This window comes from Barbus barbus (assembly GCF_936440315.1).
Source record: "Barbus barbus genome assembly, chromosome: 41".
Classification (NCBI taxonomy): Eukaryota; Metazoa; Chordata; class Actinopteri; order Cypriniformes; family Cyprinidae; genus Barbus; species Barbus barbus.
The window spans coordinates 18,943,871-18,965,648 of record NC_136719.1 but is presented as its reverse complement, the minus strand read 5'-3'; the positions used below and the strand labels follow the sequence as shown (position 1 = coordinate 18,965,648).

The following is a 21,778-nucleotide window of genomic DNA, read 5'->3' as shown; positions in this document are numbered from 1 at the left end:
AAATAATTTAGCTTCATCTTTCGCATTACACACTCACACCCAGTGTGATATCATTTTATTGCAATATTGTCATGGCCTGAAAAAAATAATTTTAATAGACCACAGGAATGAATGAAATTTATCACAATCATTTAAGGGAGGTCAACAAAAATAAAAGACTTTTAGATTTTATCACTAGTATTTTCTCAGCATGACAGTCATGTAGATCAGAGGTTCTCAATTCGGTAGGTTTAGGAGATGGTCCTCACTGCAGAACACAAGATCCAGGGGGTGTGGTTGGACCTAGATCCAACTCCTCCCACCTTGCATATACCTAAACCTACCTGTCTCCACCCCCTGATGCCTAAACCCACCCATCCCCACCCCTAAACCTACCATCTCCACCCCCTAGATGTGGATCCAACCACGCCCCCTGGATCTTTGTTCTGCAGTGTGGGGCTACTGAGGTTTAGGGTTAGGATTAGGGGTGGGGTTAGGATTAGGCAATAAGGTAGCGATTTCAAAATGGACACAACACCGGTCCTCGCGTACCCCCGCTCTGCATATTTTGCATGTCTCTCTTTGTTAACACACCCGATTCAGATAACCAGCTCGTTGCAGCCCACAAGATCCAGAGGGCGTGGTTGGATCCACATCTAGGGGGTGGAGATTGGTAGGTTTAGGGGTGGATGTAGGGATCAGGGGGTGGAGATGGGTAGGTTTAGGTATATGTAAGGTGGGAGGAGTTGGATCTGGATCCAACCATGCCCCATGGATCTTGTGGGCTGCAGCGAGACGCTCCTCATGAACTGTGCCTGCGTCCCAATGTGCATACTATCCATCCTAAATTCTATGTGATAGTAGTAATTTTCAATACTATTTAGGGCAGATAGGGTGGATAGTATGCACATTGGGACAATTGACATGGTCCCTACACAGTGTTCATTGCTCCCTACTCCCTGAGCAGGGGAAATCTGTTGAAGTTTACTTCACTTCGGAACATTCATTCACGGATTTGTGCTGCGCAGCGTCTTCACACACAGACGAAACTTACTAGAGAAGCGTGAAGTGTGACATAATCAGTGTTGGGAAGGTTACTTTGAAAATGTAATAGGTTACAGATGACAAATTACCCCAGATTACCCCATTACTTAAAATGTAATAAGTAGTGTAACTTTTAAATTACTTTATGAAAGTAATGTAACTGATTACATTTGATTACTTTTTGAAATTCCAGTGTTTTCAACTAGTAATCATTTTTAAACGTAAACCAGGCAGGGTTAACCTTACAGTAGTACAGAACACTGATTACTGTCAGACTTTCAAAATCCTTCGTCACTTAAGTTTGGAGGCTAAATATCTTCATTTGCATATAATTGTGTCTTAGTAGTGTGTAGACACAACTACCCTTTATCACCCAATGATAAAAATACATTCACTCCTTTTTTTCAATCCCCCAAAAACCTAAACAGTTATCAAGCCAATATGATGTTATATTGATCAGGCCCCTCCCACGACCACTGATGTACTGTCCCGTATTAAAATATTTCCGCCCTCAGCCAGTTGTACGAAATTCGTCATTTTTTCCACGCTTGAGCAGCTGTAGCGACAACAATGTCTTGTAAGCAATGCAGGTGTTTTGTTGTTAGATGTAGGAGAATATAAGAGTCCTAATTTTCTCCAAACATCAGAGCCACTGAGGACGCAGAGGATTAGCCTTTGATTTTGATGGTAATGCGCCAACGAATACACCTAAATTCATTTGTGTCTACGCAAATCATTTTACTCCTTTGCTTTCTGAATGAGGGACAATTTAAGGCAGGTTTTGTTAAAAAATTAAAACTCAAGGATGGATCAGTACCGATTGTTCGTGATCCAGATGCACTTCCAGAAGTAGTACGTTTTACAATTTATTAATTTTTTTTAATGATTATTTGCTAATCACCTTTGCTCTTCCACTGAGCAGAACTCATTATCATGTAAAGAGATATTTAAATTTACGTCACACACTTCATTGCCCTTTGAATGGAACATAACCGTTGGCCTCGAACTGGAATCATGGTGGAATATCCTTTGATGTCCACTTCGCAGCAGGGCACTTCGTCTAATAGAACGTCTGAAGCGATAAGAGAAACGTACAAAATGTTCAGAGCGGGGGATGCAAGGACTGATCCTGTTTTTAAATGCAAGAGGGTGGGGTGGGGGTGATCTCATTTTATGTTTAAGCCTCCCCCAGTGTGACTGTGTTGATGTGAATGATGATTAATTAAATTTTTCCTCTGCAAAGTTGAAAAATAGTTCACAGTACATAACCAGCATTTAACCAATTAATTGTTTTGTTTTTTGAAGTTGCATTCAAAAAATTGGACACGTGAAATTTGAATGGGCATGCTGATTATTTAACCCATAACTTTACTTAGACCAAGTAAAAAAGGGAAAACATATTGTGTTTCATCAGCGAAAGAATGACATTAATGTATTTTCAAAAACAGGTTCTTCTGCACAGCATTACTGTGCACAACATAAGGTTTGAACATCCTGTTTTTACTTCCTCTTTATGGTGTAACACTCACCTCACCAAACTCGACAAAAGCCAGCAGTATTCTGTTCACATTTAAGATAAACCTGATTCAATGATCACACCACTGGTTTTCGTTTACTATATACCTTTCAATATATGAATAATCAGCTGCAAGCAATACTCCGTTTAAGAGTTACAAAATTTTCTTACATTCTTTTTGTCTCTACCACATGCTTTTTCAATTAGAATAACATTTTGGTAAAGACAAAAGTGATAAATTAATTAATCCTTGACAAACAGTTTTATAAAGTTTAATAATGTGATGCCAAAAGGATTTGTACATCAGTTTTACTGCATGTTACAGATGGATTCGAGTAATTACACTGCAGCCAGTGAGTATTCAGATACGAAAGGGGTGTGGCAATGCAGCACACAATACAAAGACATGATCTGCATATTATAAAAGCACACATAGTGAGCACTGTCAGCAGGACATCTCTGACACTCTCAGATTCCAAGCGTGGTTAAGGAACCTGAACTTCCAATCTTCTTAAACCTATTTGCTGCAGCAATGGCTATGTAGTTTTTCTGCACAAAGGAGACAAAAATGAAGGGAGAAAACAAGCATTTGGTATCTTTAAACAGTGTTAAGAAAGTGGTAAATCATTGTGTGTTCTCTGTTTCACCTTCCACATTCGTCTGGCCATATACTTCTTGAGGAGAACCTGAGACTTGAGCACAATGTTGCTGCTCTTGGCTTTCTCAGTGATGTTGTTGAGCCACGGGTGTTTGAGACACTGCGTGGCACTCATACGACCACTGTAAATAAAGATGAAACATCTTTGGAAAACATGGAATATACAATACAAATTTTATGAAGTACTTTTATGGTGCTTTTGCATTTTGTTTTGTTTTTTGGAGATTGACTGCCACTAGTCATGGTACACTTTCTTTGTACAGAAACATGCAGCTCAGACATTCTGTAAAGCATCTCATTTTGTGTTCCTTGGAACATATTTACAGGAATACTTCACATAAAAATGACAATTTTAATGAAAATGTATTCATCTTCAGTCTATCCAAGATATAGGTGAGTTTGTTTCCTCATCAGACCATATTTGAAAAAAATTTAGCATTACATCACTTTGTTACCAGTAGATCACTGTGGATTATTGTAATGTTTTTATCAGCTGTTTGGACTCTTAACGGCACCCATTCACTACAGAGGATCCATTGGTGGGCAAGTGATATAATGATACATTTCCCCAAATCCTTTCTAATGAAGAAACTCAATTACATCTCGGATGGCCTGAGGGCAAAATTTAAGTAAATATATTTATTTTGGGGTAAACAACTATTCCTTCATATGTTTTTTTAGATACATGATTTTATTAAGATGGAATTAGTCTCTTAGAACTAGTCTCTTCTCTTTAACTTCATTATTTTGTCACCTTCTTTCTCTGATCAGCAGGTTGGAGATGAAGTCCCGAGCCTCAGCAGACACATGCTCAAACGCATCCTCATCAAAGTACCTACAAACAACCAACAAGGGGTGTTGTTTTACAACAGATTTCACTTTAAACCGTTCTTTAGAGCTGTTTGTAGACTTTATGATTTTTAAATAGATGTCTCATCGCCTGTTTACAGTTAGCTCATGTTCTGTTGAGTATAGAATCGATAAAATAGCGGCCTACCAGTTGCCCAAAAGCACATTGTTGAGGGTCTGGCTGTCGTCATCACCCAGAAAAGGAGAGAGGCCACTTAATCTAGAGCAACAGAAATCAAATATGATTTTTAATGCTTCTCCAGTTCAAGAATTAATCTAACATGAAGCTAACAGGGTTACACAAGTTTCTTTTTCTGTTTTGGAGGAGGCCCAGAATACTCCATAACACTGGTATTGCTTTAATCAAACTAAGCAGTTAACTGAGTGACCCTGGATGCTGTTTTACGGCCTTGTTTGATGTTTTTGGATTCACTCCCAGTACATTTACTGGACGTCACAACTGTTAGCCAATCTTGGACTAATTTGTATGAAATCACTTTTTTTTATTTGAATTTGTAATAAAGGCCAGCTTATATGTCTCTTTTGGAGTGGTACAGCAAATTTTAAATTCAAATATAAAAATTTGGTCAAATTATTATGTAACTGTGAATTACATGTTCTGGTGTGTATGTTAATGTGATTTACAGCATGTATGTGACGACTCCCAAAGTCCACATATCTGTAGGGAAGGAGACAAAATCGAAGTTCACCACCTCTGGAGCTAAAAATTCAGGCGTGCCGAATGAAACTTTGAGCTTCTCTCGTGGTTTATATCTGAAGAGAGATGAGGAGAAGAGTCACTTGAACCATAAAAATAAGCCTTGGCTATATTATTTGAACTCTCAGAGGATTAACACATTCAGAAATACACAGTGGTTGCTGGAAAGGTATGTAAGGCAAATGTCATGCCAGCAAAAATGGCTGATGACAACACTAATCTTCATTTGAACACATAAACATGCATCGACAAGTACAATACAAAAGTAGTGTATATGTATAAATCCCACCTCCTCGCTAGTCCAAAGTCAATAATTTTCACCTGATGGCCAGAGCGATTAACAAGAAGAATGTTCTCTGGCTGGAAAAAAATAAAATAAATAAAAGTGATAAACTGTTACACATTTCCCTCTGACATTCCAGTTTCCATAAAAGCTTACGCTATAATCTTACTGAATCCCTTGAGAAAAGAACAAAATCACTAGCCTAAATTTGACAGAACAACATGAATCCTTTTTGCTTCATCTGTTACCTTGAGGTCCAGGTGAAGTACATACATCTGGTGCATGTACTGGACACCCTCACAGATCTGTTTCACAAACACCATGGCATCCACCTCAGTAAGCGGACAGCTCTCATCCACGATTCTCTCAAACAACTCGCCTCCCTCCACACTGAATAAAAAAGGCAATCATCTCTGTTGTTTCATTTGCCATGTTGCACTTTAGCCAGTTGTGTTTTATTGCTTAAAAAGAATCACACTACTCACTACTCCAGGATCAGCACAACTTGATTCTTGACCTCAAAGGCTTCATAAAGTTGGAGGATATTGGGGTGACTGAGCTGGTTCATGACCTGGATCTCATTTAGTGCCATATCCTGCAAAACAACAGGAACAACCTTAAAAAATTCATATCATGAGCCTGTTTTGTGAGCACTTTTGTTCATATGACACTGAAGACTGGAATAATAATTGTTGAAAATTAAGCTTTGCCATCACAGGAATACACTTTAAACATAAAAATAGAAAACAGTTATTTTAAATTGTAATATTTCACAACATTGCGGTCAACTAATGCATGAGCATTATGCACGTGTTTGGTGAGCATAATTGAAGTATTTCAAACACATTAAACAAATCTATCGACCCAAGACTTTTGAACAGTAGTGCAACTATCTAACCATAATTAAACCATAATCTCAATATCTTTAATTAGGAAAAATTACACAAACACAACAGGAAACAGGACAGTTGAAGGATCAATGCATTTGAAATGTGGTGCTGAAGACGAATTTTATTAATCCCATGGACCGCAAGAAGGACAAACAAATCAGTCTTAAAACAAATCAAACCAGCAATATCACTCGAATCTCAGATCACACAATTACGACTTGCCTACTTTGGCCACATCATAAGAAAACTTTAAACACTGGAAAAGGACATCATGCTTGGCCGAACATAGGAAACAAGGAAACGAGGAAGGCCAGCAACTCAAAGGCTCGATAAAATCACTGCAATGACAACACGGACACTGGCCGAGCTCAGTCAACTTGCACAAGATCGATCTTCTTATAGATCATTTATCTATCAAGTCGCTATGGCTTGGAATCAAGCTGAGGGCCTTTAACTAAGTGTTTCTAGATTTTTGTCACAGTTGTAAATATCCAACTCGTTTTGTTGGTCTCAAATAACCTCTAGTTTATTATGGTACAGGTATGTTGGTAATAAAAACAAATTGTGGTAGCAGAGCACTAGTTTGACAGCATCATGTATGCAGAGCTGGGTAGTAATTGATTACATATAATCAGGATTACGTAATCTGATTCCAAAAATCAAGTATTTGTAATTACATTTTATAATGCTTATAATCAAATTACAATCACCTTTTTATGGATTACATGATTACATATTATGTAAACAATGGCCATAAATCATTTAGAATGTATTCATTTTCCCTAATTATTGTTTGTCTTCATTATATATAGAGTGACCTTCATTTACTGTTGATTCTGGACAAAATATTTTCAAATCTAAAAGACTCTGGATGTGTAATATCATTGTTATTTTTATGTTCTTTAGTGTTTGTTCATTAATGCCAGGATTCCTAAACGTTTTTGTCAGCCAAACACCTTTGACATGAGATATTTACTTGAAATATCTCTCAGGAAGCTAATATTTCAATAATTTAACAACACATTTGCATGTTTTCAGTGTTGTTTGCAGGTTAAAAAAAAGCTAATAATATTTTTAGTGTTCAAGTGTTTAAATAAGCTCACAAACCCACTGTAGTTCTTACATTAAGCCCAATTTGGGAAACTACAGTTTTCATGTAAACAGTAATTGACTACACAAGTAATGTACCTAGCTCTACATGTATGTTATGACACTTCTATTCAAAGTGCAGATGCATTCAGTTATATTTGTAAAGTATTACGTATGTACACAGATCTACTTACTCTTTCTCTGGTATTTCTTGTGTTGATGATTTTAGCAGCAAGCCTCATCCCTGTCTTAGTCTCCGTACATTTGTGCACCTTGCCAAAGCGACCACTGATGATACAGATATTAAATATGGTGGTAAAAAAAAAATTCAAAGTTACTAAATAAATTATTTTACACAAATAATTGAATGCTAACAGTAAGCAGAAATGATCATCTCACCCTCCCAGCACTTCTCTGGTGTGGATACTAAAGGTATCACTGGGTGGAGGGTTAGACTTCATCGAGACAAACCGGTGAACAAAAGGCGCAGGCTGAGGTGAAACATCATCTGAAAAGAGCCAGAAAGACACTGTTATATATGTTTTTCAGACAATGATTTGTCTAAATCAATGGGAATCTTGGGTCAGCAATCACTATGAGACGTTCATGGTGTTGTTGATATCTGATCTATAATGCTCTTCATGTTGGGTTGGAGTGGGAACAGCTGCAGGAGAGTGGATGATACAATAAGGTGCCAGGGACAAAGGATTATCATTTTCTAGATACTTCAGATTTCTAAGGTCAGGCTATACTAGAGGCCTCCTGTCACCTCTTTAACCTTTGAAAACAAATTCACACAAGCACAGTGTCATTCGGTGGTTATTTCATTCTCTTCTGAAAACGTTTTACTGACATTGCCAATTACACATATCCTTGAACTTAATTTCCTTTCAAATATTTAAATTTTTTACTTTTAATTAGTTTTTATGTTATCAGAACAAATAAAAAAATACAGGTTACTCGCCTATTAGTTTAAAATATGTTTTAGGAGGGATATGGCTCTTCATCTGTACTGAATTATTGTCTGTAGCTGGTGTTATTTTAATCTGTATTCCCCCTGAAATGTGGTTTGCTGCTGCGATTGCTTCAGTTGTTTTCTTTGCCAGAGGTGGTAATACCGTGTGGACCTGCAATCTGTAAAAGATGAAAAACATTGCCATTTACAAAACTATGCAGTACTATATGTTTATTCACAGACTCTATATAGTCACTTTTGCTTACAAACTGCATTTATTTGATGAAAAACACAAAAACGGTAATATTTTAAAAAACATAGCCCAAGTCAACCACCACTCCGAAAGTAATACAATGCATCCATTGCTTGTTTTACCTTACCTCTGTAGGGAATTAGGACAGCTGTACACTTGTCTGAGCGTGAAAGCCTCTTTTGTGGCTGTAGTAACATTCAAACCCATTGTTTTTGGTGGTTTGTGGCTTGGCGGTAACAATGTTGCATCTTGTGATGACATTTTTGCTGTAGGTTTATTTACTGATGACTTTCCAGAACTCAGTCCAGTTGCTACAGGAGGACCCTGACTTGTTTTGGGAAATGTTTGGATTGGTGTTGCATCTCTAGGGACATTGGGAGGATTGTTGGGTACCAGTGAAGCTGTACATTGAGGCATTACTGGAGCAAGCAGTCCAGTTGTTTTCGGTACGGTTTGATTTGATAGGGTTAAATTCACTGCTTCAGTATGCTTCGGCCCGATTGCGTCGGGCAAAACCACAATATTTTTCACAGGAATAGGTGCTTTGGTGGTTGGCGGTGACACCTTCCTGTCGTCTTGGGCTTCTGTCTTTGGTGGAGCAATACCTGGAGTCCTCTGGGTCACCACTGATGCAGCAATCATGGGTTTCGGGACATCATTCTGGTTTGGTGGCATGTTCTTATTTTCAACCTTATTCATTTTCTGTGTTTGATGATGAGATAGTACTGATCTTGGGGTTACAGTGGATATTTCTTTTTCTCCCTTGATTTGCAATTTAGGTTCCTGTTGAGCTTTGACGTTTGTTGAATCTTTTTTAGCTTGATGGTCCTCTCTTATCGTACCATTGTTTTCACTGATGTCTTGCAAAATACCTGCACAAACACAAAGAATATACAACATAAGGCTTTATTATACTAGTACACAAGTTGTAGTACATATAGTACATAGTATATATATTTTAAACCCCAAAATCATTCTCTTTTATTTGTATAACCTTTTATAGTTTGTTCTCTAGTCTGGTGATTTGTGGATCTCCCTGTCATTCTGCAGCGCATAAATAGTTGACACGCTAACAGGCCCGTCATTCAGATTTATGTCCATCAAAAATGACCATGACAATCCTGCCATCCCACTTCACCTTTCCAAATGACATATATGGTGTAATAAAATATACTGTAGTTACCTTTCTCTGAAGGCATATTAAAAGCATGTGGCACCATTTTACGGTCTCTGTCCAAGCGAACATAGACTTCCTCCTGTCAATAGAGAGTGAAGAAAAAATTGTTTACAAACATGAATAAAATACATGGTCAAAGCCTGATCAGACCAAAAACGATAACTGTAGCAATAGCTATGTTAGTGTCAACACTAATGGCTGATAACATTCTGCTTATTATATGAGCGTACTGCAGTTTTGGTGTTTGCTGCTTTAAATGCTCAAGATCTTTAAAACTGAATGTATTCTGATTGGCTGTCAATGTTTGTTTTTTTTTTATTCATCAGCTCAATTCTGAAAGTAATTCCAATGATATTGTGCTTCTGTGTCATTATCATCAGTTATGGTGTGAACTTTTAAAACTACAGTTATTGTTCTTTGTGTTAATGGGCCTTAAATGTAATTTATGCCATTTTGATTAAAGCAATCACTGTCTGCCATAGTCTTATGAATTAAGGCAACCATTTATTCACACAAGCAATTCTGACTGTTGTCCTTCTTTCCACTGACCGCAGATGTTCGAACAGGCAGTGATTTCCGTCTCTGTAGAGCCACTAAAGGTACAGACACTCTCTCACATTGTCTGTCCTCCAGACCTTACAAATTTAAGGCACAAAACAGAAAATTATTTAGACACCAACCTAGTTCCAAACCTGTACGACTTGTTTATTCAGTGGAACACAAGAGCATATTTTGAAGAAAACTGGTAACAAAACACTTTTGGTTCCCATTGACTTTCATTGAATGGACAAAAAATACAATGGAAGTCAGCGGGAACCAATTGTTATTAACATTCTTCAAAATATGTGTTCAGCAGTAGAAAATAAGGTTTGGAATGACATGAGTAAATGACCACAATTTTCAGTTTGGTTGGACTATCCCCTTTAAGACTAATTCTGGCTCCATACCACGTGCAAGTTCCTCCAGAGCTGTTCTCATCTCCAGGACTTTCTTTCCAAGAGAATCCAGAAGTCTGGTCTGAGCTGACAGCTGGCTGGCCACAGTCTCCTGCAGCATGCTGTGCTGAACGCAGGTCCCACACATGGGGCAACTTCTCCCTGGGTTCAAGAGGCGCTGCTCCACTTTAAATCGTAGGTCATCAACCTTGGCCTCCAGGGTTGTGGGGCTGGATGGAGGCAGGGGGCATTTCATAGAGCCCTTGACAGACATGGAATGAAGGTTGTGCTAGAGAGAGATGAAAAATAGAGGTATTGAAGACAAGGTCAAAATTACAATTAGGCCAGTGGATTACACACACAGTGAACTTCATTGTTGCTACTTTCAAGCTTTTAATAGAAACCCTGCTGAAATAAATTAATAGACTAAGTTGGTTTGCTGGTCTTAGCTGGCTTAAGCTCGTCTCCTAGCATGACCAGCTGAAAATAACACAACCTCCTTAAAAAAAAAAAAAAGATAATTCAATATATCCAACTAAGACCAGCAAACAAGCTTAGACTGGTCGAACAGTTTTTTCACCCAGCAGGGAAACAAAAAACTCACAGCTTGCACAGGTGACAAGTAACATGGACTTTATTTAAGGTTAAATTAATACAATTAACTAAATGTAATCAAGGAATTAAATTAAATACATTACTTTAAACAATATTAAGGAATATTTTAGTAAGTAGCCTATTTTAGTCTAGCAAATGCATTTCAGCTGTAACATTTCAAGTTTATAATTTTTGTAGTTCACTGAAAACTTCCTGCAGTCTGACAAATAACTTTTTAAAAGTAGAAATATTCCACGTGTAACTGTTCTGTAATGATAGGTAGATGTACACATACATGTAGTTTGAATGTGTTTTGAAGAAAAAAACATTACATATAGCTTTTCAACTAACCTCTGTATAATCTAAATGTCTTCAGACTCTACTCCAAATAAGATATTTTACAATAAATTCAACCATTTCACACCCACCTGTAAAGATGTTTGCCCAGTGAAAAGTACATGCGTTTTCCGACCAAGGGTTTGAACAGACTGTTCTCTGGAAGCTCGCAGAGTACCAGCCTGTCAGAATCCTTTTATCACTCTGTGGCCACCTCACCAGAAATAGGCAGACGAGAGAGAGGAGCTCACAAACAGTAAACTGATAATAGAGGCACGCAGAGCTGGCCCTCGGGAGGGGGCACAAAGTCTTTCCAAGACAAAAAGAGTAGACGATAAAGCATGAGCTGAACGAATGTGAGATATGTACCTCTAGCATTCAACCATGAACTGCTGACAGTCATGCAGCGTTAATGGAATAAAATCTCTGCCCTTTACATAACCTACATATAAATTACATATCAAAACAAGAATAAAATTTAGCATGACAAGTATTTAGTCAAAAGTGACTAATAATAATAATTAGAAAGTGCAAGATCAAGACTGTTGAGTCCTTATGGGGGGGGGGGGGGGGGTATATGACATATCCTGATATTTTGTGAGGAACTGCGGTGAGGCATAGACTCTTTTTGGTTTCTTTTTAGGTCTGCATGCTCTCTCTCCCTGTCAGTGTCCTCATCTGATGTCATGGTTTTTGTTTTTTAACTTTACCCTACTTTGCCAACTTAAATGCCAGGTGAATAGGCAAACTAGCTTGAAAATGATGTAGTGTTAGGATGACGTTATTCATGCTAGATATTTCCCAAAGGTCTGCACTCAGTCACATACGACAGCTGCACGATTCTGGATAAATTGAGAATCACGATTTTTTTTTTTTCAAACAGAGCTCACGATTCTCCCACGAAACAAAATAATGTGTGACAAAATACCATTGCTGCAGTCTATTTAAAAGGGTTTAATTTGAACGAATTATTAAACATTTAAATTAATATGTATTTATAATATATTTAGTTCATATTACAATTATGAAAAAGTGGTTTGAATGAATGATTTAATGTCTCACTCAAATACTTCACTTGTTTCTTTACAGTGTTTTTAAACTAATCTCTTGATTCAATCACAAATACATTGTCACTTTCTCCATCTCGTGGCGAAACAATGCAATCGACACAAACGTTATTTGAAGCACCAGTTAACTTTCAAAAGGTCTATTTTGATCGCTACCATAAGCATCAGTCTTTATATCTGAACTATTAACTTATGAATGACTGTAATACAGAAATAATACTATGCAGCTGAAAAGGCTGTTTGTGAAGCTGTTACCCAAACATAACTGTCTGCTCTGTCAGCAGCTGAACGCAGATGTGAATAGTCCGGGAAGACTTTTTTTTTTAAAGTTTTATTAGACACGGGCGAAGCTCTAGTGCAAATATATCAGTATTTATCCATGTAACGTTACGTGCACTTTTTTGGACTAAAAGCCCTAATATTAGGACGCTGTTCAGTAAGTGCAGCTATATGAACACAAATAAACCGCAGCAGATCTGACTGAATATGAATGTGTGCTTTTATTTTATTCACAGTTCGTCTAGAATATGAATGCGATCATGTCGACTTCAGAGGATTAAGTTAACTCAACTCAATATTTCAACTTTCCACATCCACCCCAACCCGTTTACCTTAGTTGTAAGTACCGTGTGTACGGTCCGCTTAAGCAATCAGACGGCGGGAGTAAAAAATGTACGAGACCGAGCGGGATTTTGTTTTGCTGTCTATTTGTAATCTCTTTTTATTGATAGGTCTACGCATTTGTCAATCATCCCACTTGCTAGATGGGGAATGAACCCAGCGCTCTGATTGGTCGAAGTGCTTTTTCATTGCTGTCGCTTGATTGGTTTGTGCTGCACAAAGGCGTCAACAGGTTTTTGCGTAGTTTAAAGTGACAAATCGTACCTGCGTACTTTGAGGTCAAAATGCGTGTCCGCTACGCAAAATGCGTACAGGTTGGCAGGTCTGAAATAGTTTTATGGAGAGGTTGAATGGTCCAATTTCAGTTCAGCCACTACAGTCAGTACACAAACCATTTATACTAAAAGTTTTTATTGCAAGAAAATGGAAGGAGTCAAAAAAAGGAGAATAGGTATAAAAAAAAAAAAAAAAAAAAAAAAAAAAAAAAAAAAAGATTAAAAAGAAACATTTAGCTGGAGCGGTCACCACACCCAACTATAAATGGTTTTACTTGACAACAAAGGCTTAATGCATCAACCACAGACAGACAAAATCGCAAAACGCATTAAAAGATCTATGTACATTTAAGTCAATGTAACGGTGAATTGCGCATTTACAAGCGGAAACGATCTGAAAAGTTTGGAGATTGGGGCACTGTGAGAGACACGTCACTCTTTTTCAACTCCATTGGCTTGTAGCGTCTGATTGGCTGGGCCTTGCGCACCTTTCGAAAAAGAAGAGATGGAATTAAACTTACAATATAAATGGGCCAAATAATTTTACATTTGAAGTGATGAAGAAATAAAATACATTCTTCTTTTAAGTGTATATAAATGTTCGAATTACTTGATCCTAATTCAAAACTTTCCAGGCCTGGGAGGATAAGCAACATTCATTCTGAAATCTTACCTGTTCCTGTCGCAGCCTTGCAATCTCCTCCTTTTCCTGCTCCTCTCGTTCTCTTGCCCACTCCTCTTCCACACGAGCCCTCAGCGTCTCCTTCTCGCTCAACTCCTTTTCGAACTCCATACGTTCCTTGGCTCTCCGTTCAGTGGCCAACTGGAATCCCTCTGGAACTGCAGAATTAGTAGTATTGGCTTGAGAAAGTGCCAAAAGTGAACAGAGGACCAAATTAAGTGGTCAGGTAAAGGTGAGAGCAGTGGTGAAAGTTGGAAGGAAGCGAGAGTTGGTTTTGGAATTAGCTGTGCACAATTCACAAAAAGCCAGCAAGCCCAAAAGAAGGTCAGACTGGAGACCGCACAATATGGGGTGTGCAACACGACATGGAAAGATCACAAAAACCACCTGCCACATACCCAAGATGGAGTGATTCTCCTTTTTCGGTACAAATGGCTCTTTGTGCGTTACATTGTTTGGTTGTGCCTTAAAACATGCGGCTTCAGCCTGTCGTTTCAACTCCTCTTTCATCTGGAGAAACATTTTAAAGGGAAGGAACCAATTAAGATACAGATTGTAAACAATGTCACAAATGCAGAAACAAGTGATTTTCCACTGCCTAGCTAGTTGCAAGCATGCAAACACAATTGCTAAGCAGAACATTGGTCATGTGTGGTCTAGAACAGGGGTTGGCAACCCGTGGCTTTAAAATACCCGTAAAACACGCAGGGGACGTGTTCCCCCAAATTTTATTAAACCTACACTTTTCCCCTGCACTTTTTTCAGGCAAGTGTGCTCACGTAGAGATTTAAGGACCAGTGTGAATAAACCTAAATTAAAAAAGACGAGATGCAAACAAATATGAATCTAAAACAATGTGAACATTACAAAGCGCCAAACACTCATGCAGTGTATTAGGGCTGTGCGATTAATCGAAATCGCGATTTGAGACGTTGCGATTTGCTAAAAAAAAAAAAAAAAAAAAAAAATTGATCGCAAAGCCTGCGATTTGGACGCAATATTACTGTTCCAGAGCATATGCATGATGGCCAGCATTGAGTGGCGATCTTACTAACCAATAGAGTTAGCGTACCTCCGTTCTCCCCGATCTGCTCTAGCAACTGTGTAAACGCCCACCATTTAAAAAGGGTCAGATCGAAAGTTAGGCAAATTAAAATTAAAGAAAAACTTATGCAACTACAGCTTCGAAATGACAGACAACGAACAAAAAAGGTAATTTGCAAGAGCTGCATCACAACACATATCAAGAGCTCCCTTAACGGTTCTGCTTTCAGGACTGGAGAATAAGATACATTTTTAGACGTTTTTATTAGTAGGCTACATGAACATCATCTTACACATTTCATCTCCCCAACAGATTAATTTGAAATAAGTTTATAATGCATGTTTGCAAATTCAGAAGGCCGCACACACAGCCTGCGTTTTTCAGCACATTTCCCACTTGTTCTTAAAATCCCAAATACTTAATGAATAAATCAGCCCGTGTAACATACTAATACTTTAATAACTGACTAAAGAAATAGTTCTTGATTTATAAAAAAATAAAGAAATCTTTCCTGTGAAATTCAGTAAAAGTAGTAATACCATTATAATCTTCCCCGCAGAGAAAAGAAAAAAGTAGAACCCCTCCCAAAACACAATAGAAAATGTCATGGATTTAAGGGTTATAATGGGAATTGTATTGGTTTTAATGTAAACTATAATGGTGTCTACTGGTATTTGATGCATTCTATTGGTGGGATGTAATCTAGCAGATGGCAACCAATAGAACAACAGTAATTCCTATTGGAATAATACCCAAAACAAAATAATTTTGTAATGGTTTCTATTGTTTTTTTTCAGCAGGGTAACGATACTCATACTGTGCTGCACATTGACAATATTGAGCTGACGCTTGACTTTGCACATTTAAAATTGCAAATCAAATCGCAATACATCAACAAAGAAAAATTAATATTTTTCCCCAAATCGCACCGCCCTATCTTGAAGTATGAGGGAGCACTCGCGCAGAAAGTTTAAAGAGATTTATATTAACAAAGGCATTGCGCTTTCACTGTAGCTAGGCTGAGTAACAAACATAAACCTTAACTGATGAAACGAAGACAATAAACGATTGTGACAATGATTTGCATGTTTTTCAAGTTCTTCTCAAGGCAGGTAAAGTATATGAATGATACAGTGCTAGTTGACATAGCATTTATTACAGTACAGAAGCAATAAAATATATTTTCTGCCTTATTCTGTGACAAATAGAAGAAAAAAAAAAAAGTTTGTAGTACATAAAACCAATAATCAAAATTATCATAAGGAAAATAACAGAACACAAATTATTGGTTATTATAGCAGTGCATTTTATTTTTTGGCCAATTAAAAAATGGACAAGTTGTGTCAATTACACATACATAACTACTACTGCTTCTACTGACATTTCTGCCCCCCTAGTTTCTGAAATGACTGTTATGCCCCTGCCCTGTAACATAGCTGAAATGTATTCAGTGGGAAAGGGCCCAATAAGGCTCTTTTGATGTTGAAGGTTTCAAACCCCTGGTCTAGAGCATCTTAATATATGGATGATCCATGGAAGATGAAGAGGAAAGGTTTAGATGAAGCTCTTACCATATGCTCCCAGCGTTCACCCTTTGCAGCTCCTCGTTCATCAACCATCAGCTTGAAAGGAGCAGGTTTGGTGGGCTCTACTACCTTTTTCTCAGGGAGATGCACATCATGGAAGTCAGGAAGGGGTTGGGCCTTAAACTTGGGTACCTGTGAGATTTGGTGAGGCAGTTCATTTAGACGGTTATTAAATGAAGAACAAGAAGACTTTTAGCTGCTCCATAAAGAAAATACCTCTTCATTTCTCATTTCCTCCAGTTTCTTCTCCTTCATTACCCTTCGTTCACGCTCACGTTCCTCGAATGAGAAAGGGCACATTTCTACCTGGCTCTTGACTGGTAGTTTGGGTTGGAAGGGCAGGAAGTGGGGCACAGCATGTGCCTTAATTGGAGCAGGAGGCTTTTCCTGAAAGTGCCAAGGAATTAGGTGAAGAGTCAACAAATCAGTTTCAAGATATTTTAAATAAAGCATGATTAAAATGTACCTCTTTTTTTTTTTCCATTCGCACACGATTTTTAAGAGCAAATGCAGGCGATTCTGGAACAGTTGGATTTAGAACTTTCTTCTCTGGGACACCCTTTATGGGGGAAAATAAACAAACAGTAACAATGGAATTATAAAAAGGAAGTCACAACCTTGATAAAACAAACCAAAAAAGGGGTTAAGAAACCGTTACTAACCACAACTTCCTCCAGAATTCGAGTTGGTAGAGGTCTGGGATGGAACACGTGGTCCTCTTCTTCCTCAGGCTTCTTACTGGCCTGCCTCTCCTGAAGTCGCTTCTCAATCTCCAGCTGGAAGCCCTCAGGCTTGGTAACTTCTTTACTAGTCGGCTTTTTAGGAATCAAAGCTCCTTCTAGAATCTTTCGGTTGAGTTCTAGAGCTTTGAACTTAAACCTGAGATGACAGAAGGAACGTTTGAAGAGACGTTCTTGTGCCAAATTAAAAAGTATTACCAAAACAAGTCTCTGCAAAACTTACTGCTGCATTTTTTCTGTTTCTTCTGCCTCAATTTCTGCAGTGCTTTTCACCATTGTGGGACGATGTCTCTGGCGAGTCAGTAGCTGTGGCGTTTTGGGGTGTGTGATTTTTGGCTTCTCAGCCTTCACTGGTGAAGGTCCTGCAAATAAAATACAGGCAAAATTAGTCAATCGTCTAAAGGGTAGATTACGGATCATATTTCAGAGGAAGTAATCATGTATTTTTCCCACTGAAGAAAGTCATATGGTTCTGGAACTACATGAGTGAATAAATGATGATTTAATAGCATCACACAAGAAGGCAAGGCTAATAATATTCAAAGCTGCCAGAAATAGGGTCTGACATGAGACGAACCTCTTTCCTGGCTCTGCCGACTACGCAGGTGATAGCGGGAGGGAGTGCGTTTCTGAAACTGTTCAATCTGCTGGGCCATTGGCACGTAGGCTCCTGCCTCATCAAGCTTCCTCTTTCCTCTGGAGAGGTTGAAAGGTTTGGGAATGGTTGTTCCCTTTGGAGCCTTCAACTACAGAAAGACATCAACATTTAAATAACTTGAAATCATCAAGCAGCTTCAAAAAGAATCCAAATACTCCTAGTGACTGTACTCACAGGGGAAGATGGGTGCTTGCGGAGCTGAGAAGTGAAATCCACCTCCTTGTAAGAGTTGTCGACTACAGAGCCTCCATCCGTGTGGTTCTTCAGCCTGCTATCCGAGCAGAAGTTGAATTCTTTGGGAATGGTGGTGGACAGCACATTCTTCTTAGGAGGCTGACCTTTAAAACAACCAGAACAGCCAATTAAAATTGCATTGCAAAAATAAAAAAATAAAATGCACCATTTGCTCTCATGATTAAGAACAGAAAATAGTTTTGCTAGTGACTCACTGCCTGCCAGTGCAGCCCTGTAGCTCGCCTCGTTCTTACGCCGCTGTTCTGCCACCTCTTTCTGTAGAGCCTCGATGCGCTCCAACTCTTGCTGTTCTGTGCTTTTCTTTCTGAAATTCAAAGACAGCATATATAGACTTTACTATAAGATTAAACCCTTCTGATAAGTAAATGATTAAAAATACATGATGTTAAATCAACTGAAAAGACAAGGGGGAGCACCCTTCAAACCTAAAGCTTGAGGTTGGGTATGTTTTCATGTTTTTTTTTGTAAAGTCTCACCTCAGCTTTAGTTATTTTGATACAGTAAAAGAGCAATCTGTCAAAATTATACTACATTTAAAAAAATTCAATTTTAAAAATGCAATTTATTCCTGAGCTGGTAGAGCTGAATTTTCAATTTCATTACTACAGTCTCCAGTGTCACATGATCCTTAAAGTCTGAAAATATACCTTGAAGTTAAATCAACTGAAAGTATTTTTAAAATAAAACCAAAAACTTTTGATAGTGTAGTGTAGTTTGACTTTGCTAACAAACATTTTTGCTAATAGGATTCTCTCTCACTGTGTAGTGTTGGAGGCAGAAGCAGTATCTGAGGTCTTTGAAGCAATGGCTGGTTTGTTTCTCAACCGGACACTGCTCCTTGCACCAGCACCGCTGCGTCTCGCAACAGCACCGCTGCGTCTCACAGTTCGGGATGTTGAGCTTCTGCGAGGAGAAAAACCAAAAGCATTTTATTATAAAAAATAATAGAATATTGTTACTTCCAGGTAACAACCCACATTACCAGCATTTTCACCAGTGAAGTCTAGTAGATGCCCACTAGGTGCCCTTCTCATCTTAGCACACACACATTTCTCAGTTCATTTTACCTTCGCCGCTGATCAAAAACTCTCCATGCTGTGGCAGCCGGTACAATTCTATGCAGCGAGACAAAGCGGCTAATTGAGCACTCTAATAGACTAAAAACAGATCTAAACTTTGAAAACATACCTTCTTTTCTTGACAAGAGGAGGTGTTGTAGGAGCTGTAGCCTTTTCATTTTTAGGTACAGGCCGTTTGGACACCCTACAGGAAGAAACAAGAAAAGTCAACCAATGTTAGAAAAGAGTGACAAAAACTAGTTTAATAGGGTGTTTATAAAATCACGGATAAGGTCTCATTTACCTTCGTGGTTGAGTAGGAATAGATTTCTGGGCCTGACCAGGAGCTGTAGTAGTTCTGCCGTTTCCCCATGATGTGACTATGTTAGATTGAACCTCCATTGAGGTGCTTTCTTTGACATCTGAAACAGAGCAAATATTAAGATCCCACATGCAAATCAAACACTGAAGTTTTTCCTTAAGAGTTTCCTAATTGAAGCAATTTTTCCCCAACCTGAGCTTGTCGTCTCATCTTTTTTGACCATGGGAGACACTAGAGCTTTGGGTCTGTTGTTATTGTGGGTTTCATCAAAAAGCTTTGTCTGTAAAGGGGTGGTGAGCTGTTCCATAGTGCCACCTTTAGGATCTGCCTTCAACTCTAATAGCAAAACAGAACAAAGTTGTGCATTTGAACATACGTGCATTTACTTATTATATACTTCCAATGCAAAAGCCTCAGAGCCATTTGTCAAAAATTAGATCACGATACTGAGTGAATGCTCAACACACATAGTATATATTATGTGTACGCTGTCAAATGAAAATAAGTCCAAAATAAAAGCTTGTTTGCATAATGTGTGAGTGTTCTGAGTATATTTATTATGTATATATAAATACACACAGTATACTATCTTTTGAAAATATTTACATCTATTCATAATCTATATCATAAATATTTAATATATATAAACAATATTTTTCTGAAATATACATCCATGTGTGTTTTATGTATACGTAATAAATAACTTACACAGCACACATTAAGCAAACAATTTTTTTTTTTAGGATGCGATTAATCGTTTGAGAGCACTAATTATATATATATATATACTTTACTTTTGTCATTTAGCAGACGCTTTTGTCCAAAGCGACTTACAAATAAGAAAAAGTAACTAAAACTAAAAAGTTACAACTCTATAAATACTATCTACCCACATATTTAAGAAAATAAAGAAATTAAATAAAATTAACACATGCATATAACAACAACATTTCAATAATAAACATATCAATGAATAAATTAAATAAAAAGCTACTACTATCCCTTGCCGGTGTCCCTGCCCGGTGGAGTCGCACGGTAGAGTCGATGGTCTTTACACTCTTTACTTTTTTACTTTTGTCATTTAGCAGACACTTTTGTCCAAAGCGACTTACAAATAAGAAAAAGTAACTAAAACTAAAAAGTTACAACTCATATATATATATATATATATATATATATATATATATATATATATATATATATATACATACATACACACACATATATATATAAAGACTGAAGTCATACCAAACCACTGGTCAGCATTATCCTGAGGGTCCAGGGCAAAATCATCTATAGACTCTATAACATGAGAAGGGGCATCCCATGTGTATGCATCAGCAGAGCCCCCTTCCATATTCACACCGGAATCTTCTGCAAATGCAAAAAGACAAAGGATTTATACAGTTAAAACGTAATCTGTAGCAAAGATGCACAAATAATAAAGGAGGAAAAAATGATAAAGTAGTTCTACATTTCCTGCGCGGAGCGGCGCCAAATGGCAGTTGATGGCTAACGTTAATCTCAGACTCAAGGCCCAGACTGCAATAGCAGCGCTAAATTGATCCATCAACTATGGATTATAAAAAATAATCTATGTAAATTACAGATTATTAATATTCTAATTCATCCTAAGTGGCAGATCGGCACTTTACACGATCATTTCTGAATCAGTTTAGCATATGAAACATCCGCCTGCCTCTCTCATTACTCATAATCATGAACAAAAGGCTAAATGTAAACAAACGAAGCCTAAATAATATCTTTACATAAAGTTAAGATAACATTACAGCAAATAAACGCTGAAATCCGTCGTTGTTTTACATTAAACATGAAAAACTTGCTTTGCAGCCATTACGGCCAAACACAATCGCACCATTTAACGCTTAATTTAAATGCAGCAGCTTAAATGCAGAGTCAAAATCAAAACATGATCATATTTAAAAAAAATATGTAAGAAAACATACTTACGTTTTAAATCGATGCTTACTATCACAACCTGAAAAAATATAGTAAAAACTTGAATCAACAGACGCGCGTAACCTCCTCCTCAAACAACCAGACGAGAATGCTAGTTTGAATGTGGGTGCCGTTAGAACTGCGTTTATGAATCAGCCAATCAGAGCGCTTGACGCGACGCGTCTCGTTTCCTATTAGCTCCGCGCTTGTGACGTTTTCGAACGAGATAACCAC

At 37.8% G+C, this 21,778-nt stretch overlaps 2 protein-coding genes across 3 annotated transcripts; both read right to left on the bottom strand.

Annotated features, from left to right (window-relative positions):
• Nucleotides 1–21: 21 nt before the first annotated feature.
• On the bottom strand, nt 22–13,072 carry LOC306860366 (uncharacterized protein). The gene is made up of 18 exons (XM_079402028.1): nt 12,955–13,072; nt 11,369–11,585; nt 10,359–10,635; nt 9,961–10,046; nt 9,418–9,490; nt 8,362–9,106; nt 7,991–8,160; nt 7,426–7,534; nt 7,221–7,314; nt 5,533–5,642; nt 5,296–5,437; nt 5,054–5,124; nt 4,692–4,820; nt 4,195–4,266; nt 3,952–4,032; nt 3,187–3,319; nt 743–3,088; nt 22–295 (listed from the first exon to the last, which is right to left on the bottom strand). The coding sequence occupies exons 3-17, from the start codon at nt 10,618–10,620 to the stop codon at nt 3,008–3,010; spliced, it is 2,358 nt and encodes a 785-aa protein (XP_079258154.1). The 5' UTR covers nt 10,621–10,635; nt 11,369–11,585; nt 12,955–13,072; the 3' UTR covers nt 22–295; nt 743–3,007.
• A 289-nt stretch (nt 13,073–13,361) lies between these two features.
• Nucleotides 13,362–21,669, bottom strand: tpx2 (TPX2 microtubule nucleation factor). Of its 2 annotated transcripts, none has more exons than XM_079402160.1 (17): nt 21,557–21,669; nt 20,834–20,959; nt 19,778–19,921; nt 19,568–19,685; nt 19,394–19,468; nt 18,965–19,108; nt 18,400–18,509; nt 18,125–18,288; nt 17,870–18,038; nt 17,516–17,654; nt 17,215–17,431; nt 17,019–17,111; nt 16,769–16,939; nt 16,538–16,684; nt 14,320–14,431; nt 13,913–14,100; nt 13,362–13,727 (listed from the first exon to the last, which is right to left on the bottom strand). In XM_079402160.1, the coding sequence occupies exons 2-17, from the start codon at nt 20,940–20,942 to the stop codon at nt 13,617–13,619; spliced, it is 2,211 nt and encodes a 736-aa protein (XP_079258286.1). In that variant the 5' UTR covers nt 20,943–20,959; nt 21,557–21,669; the 3' UTR covers nt 13,362–13,616. The 2 variants fall into 2 exon arrangements, with proteins under 2 accessions (XP_079258286.1, XP_079258287.1); XM_079402161.1 differs by having other exon boundaries at nt 13,913–14,079.
• Between the last annotated feature and the right edge of the window lie 109 nt (nt 21,670–21,778).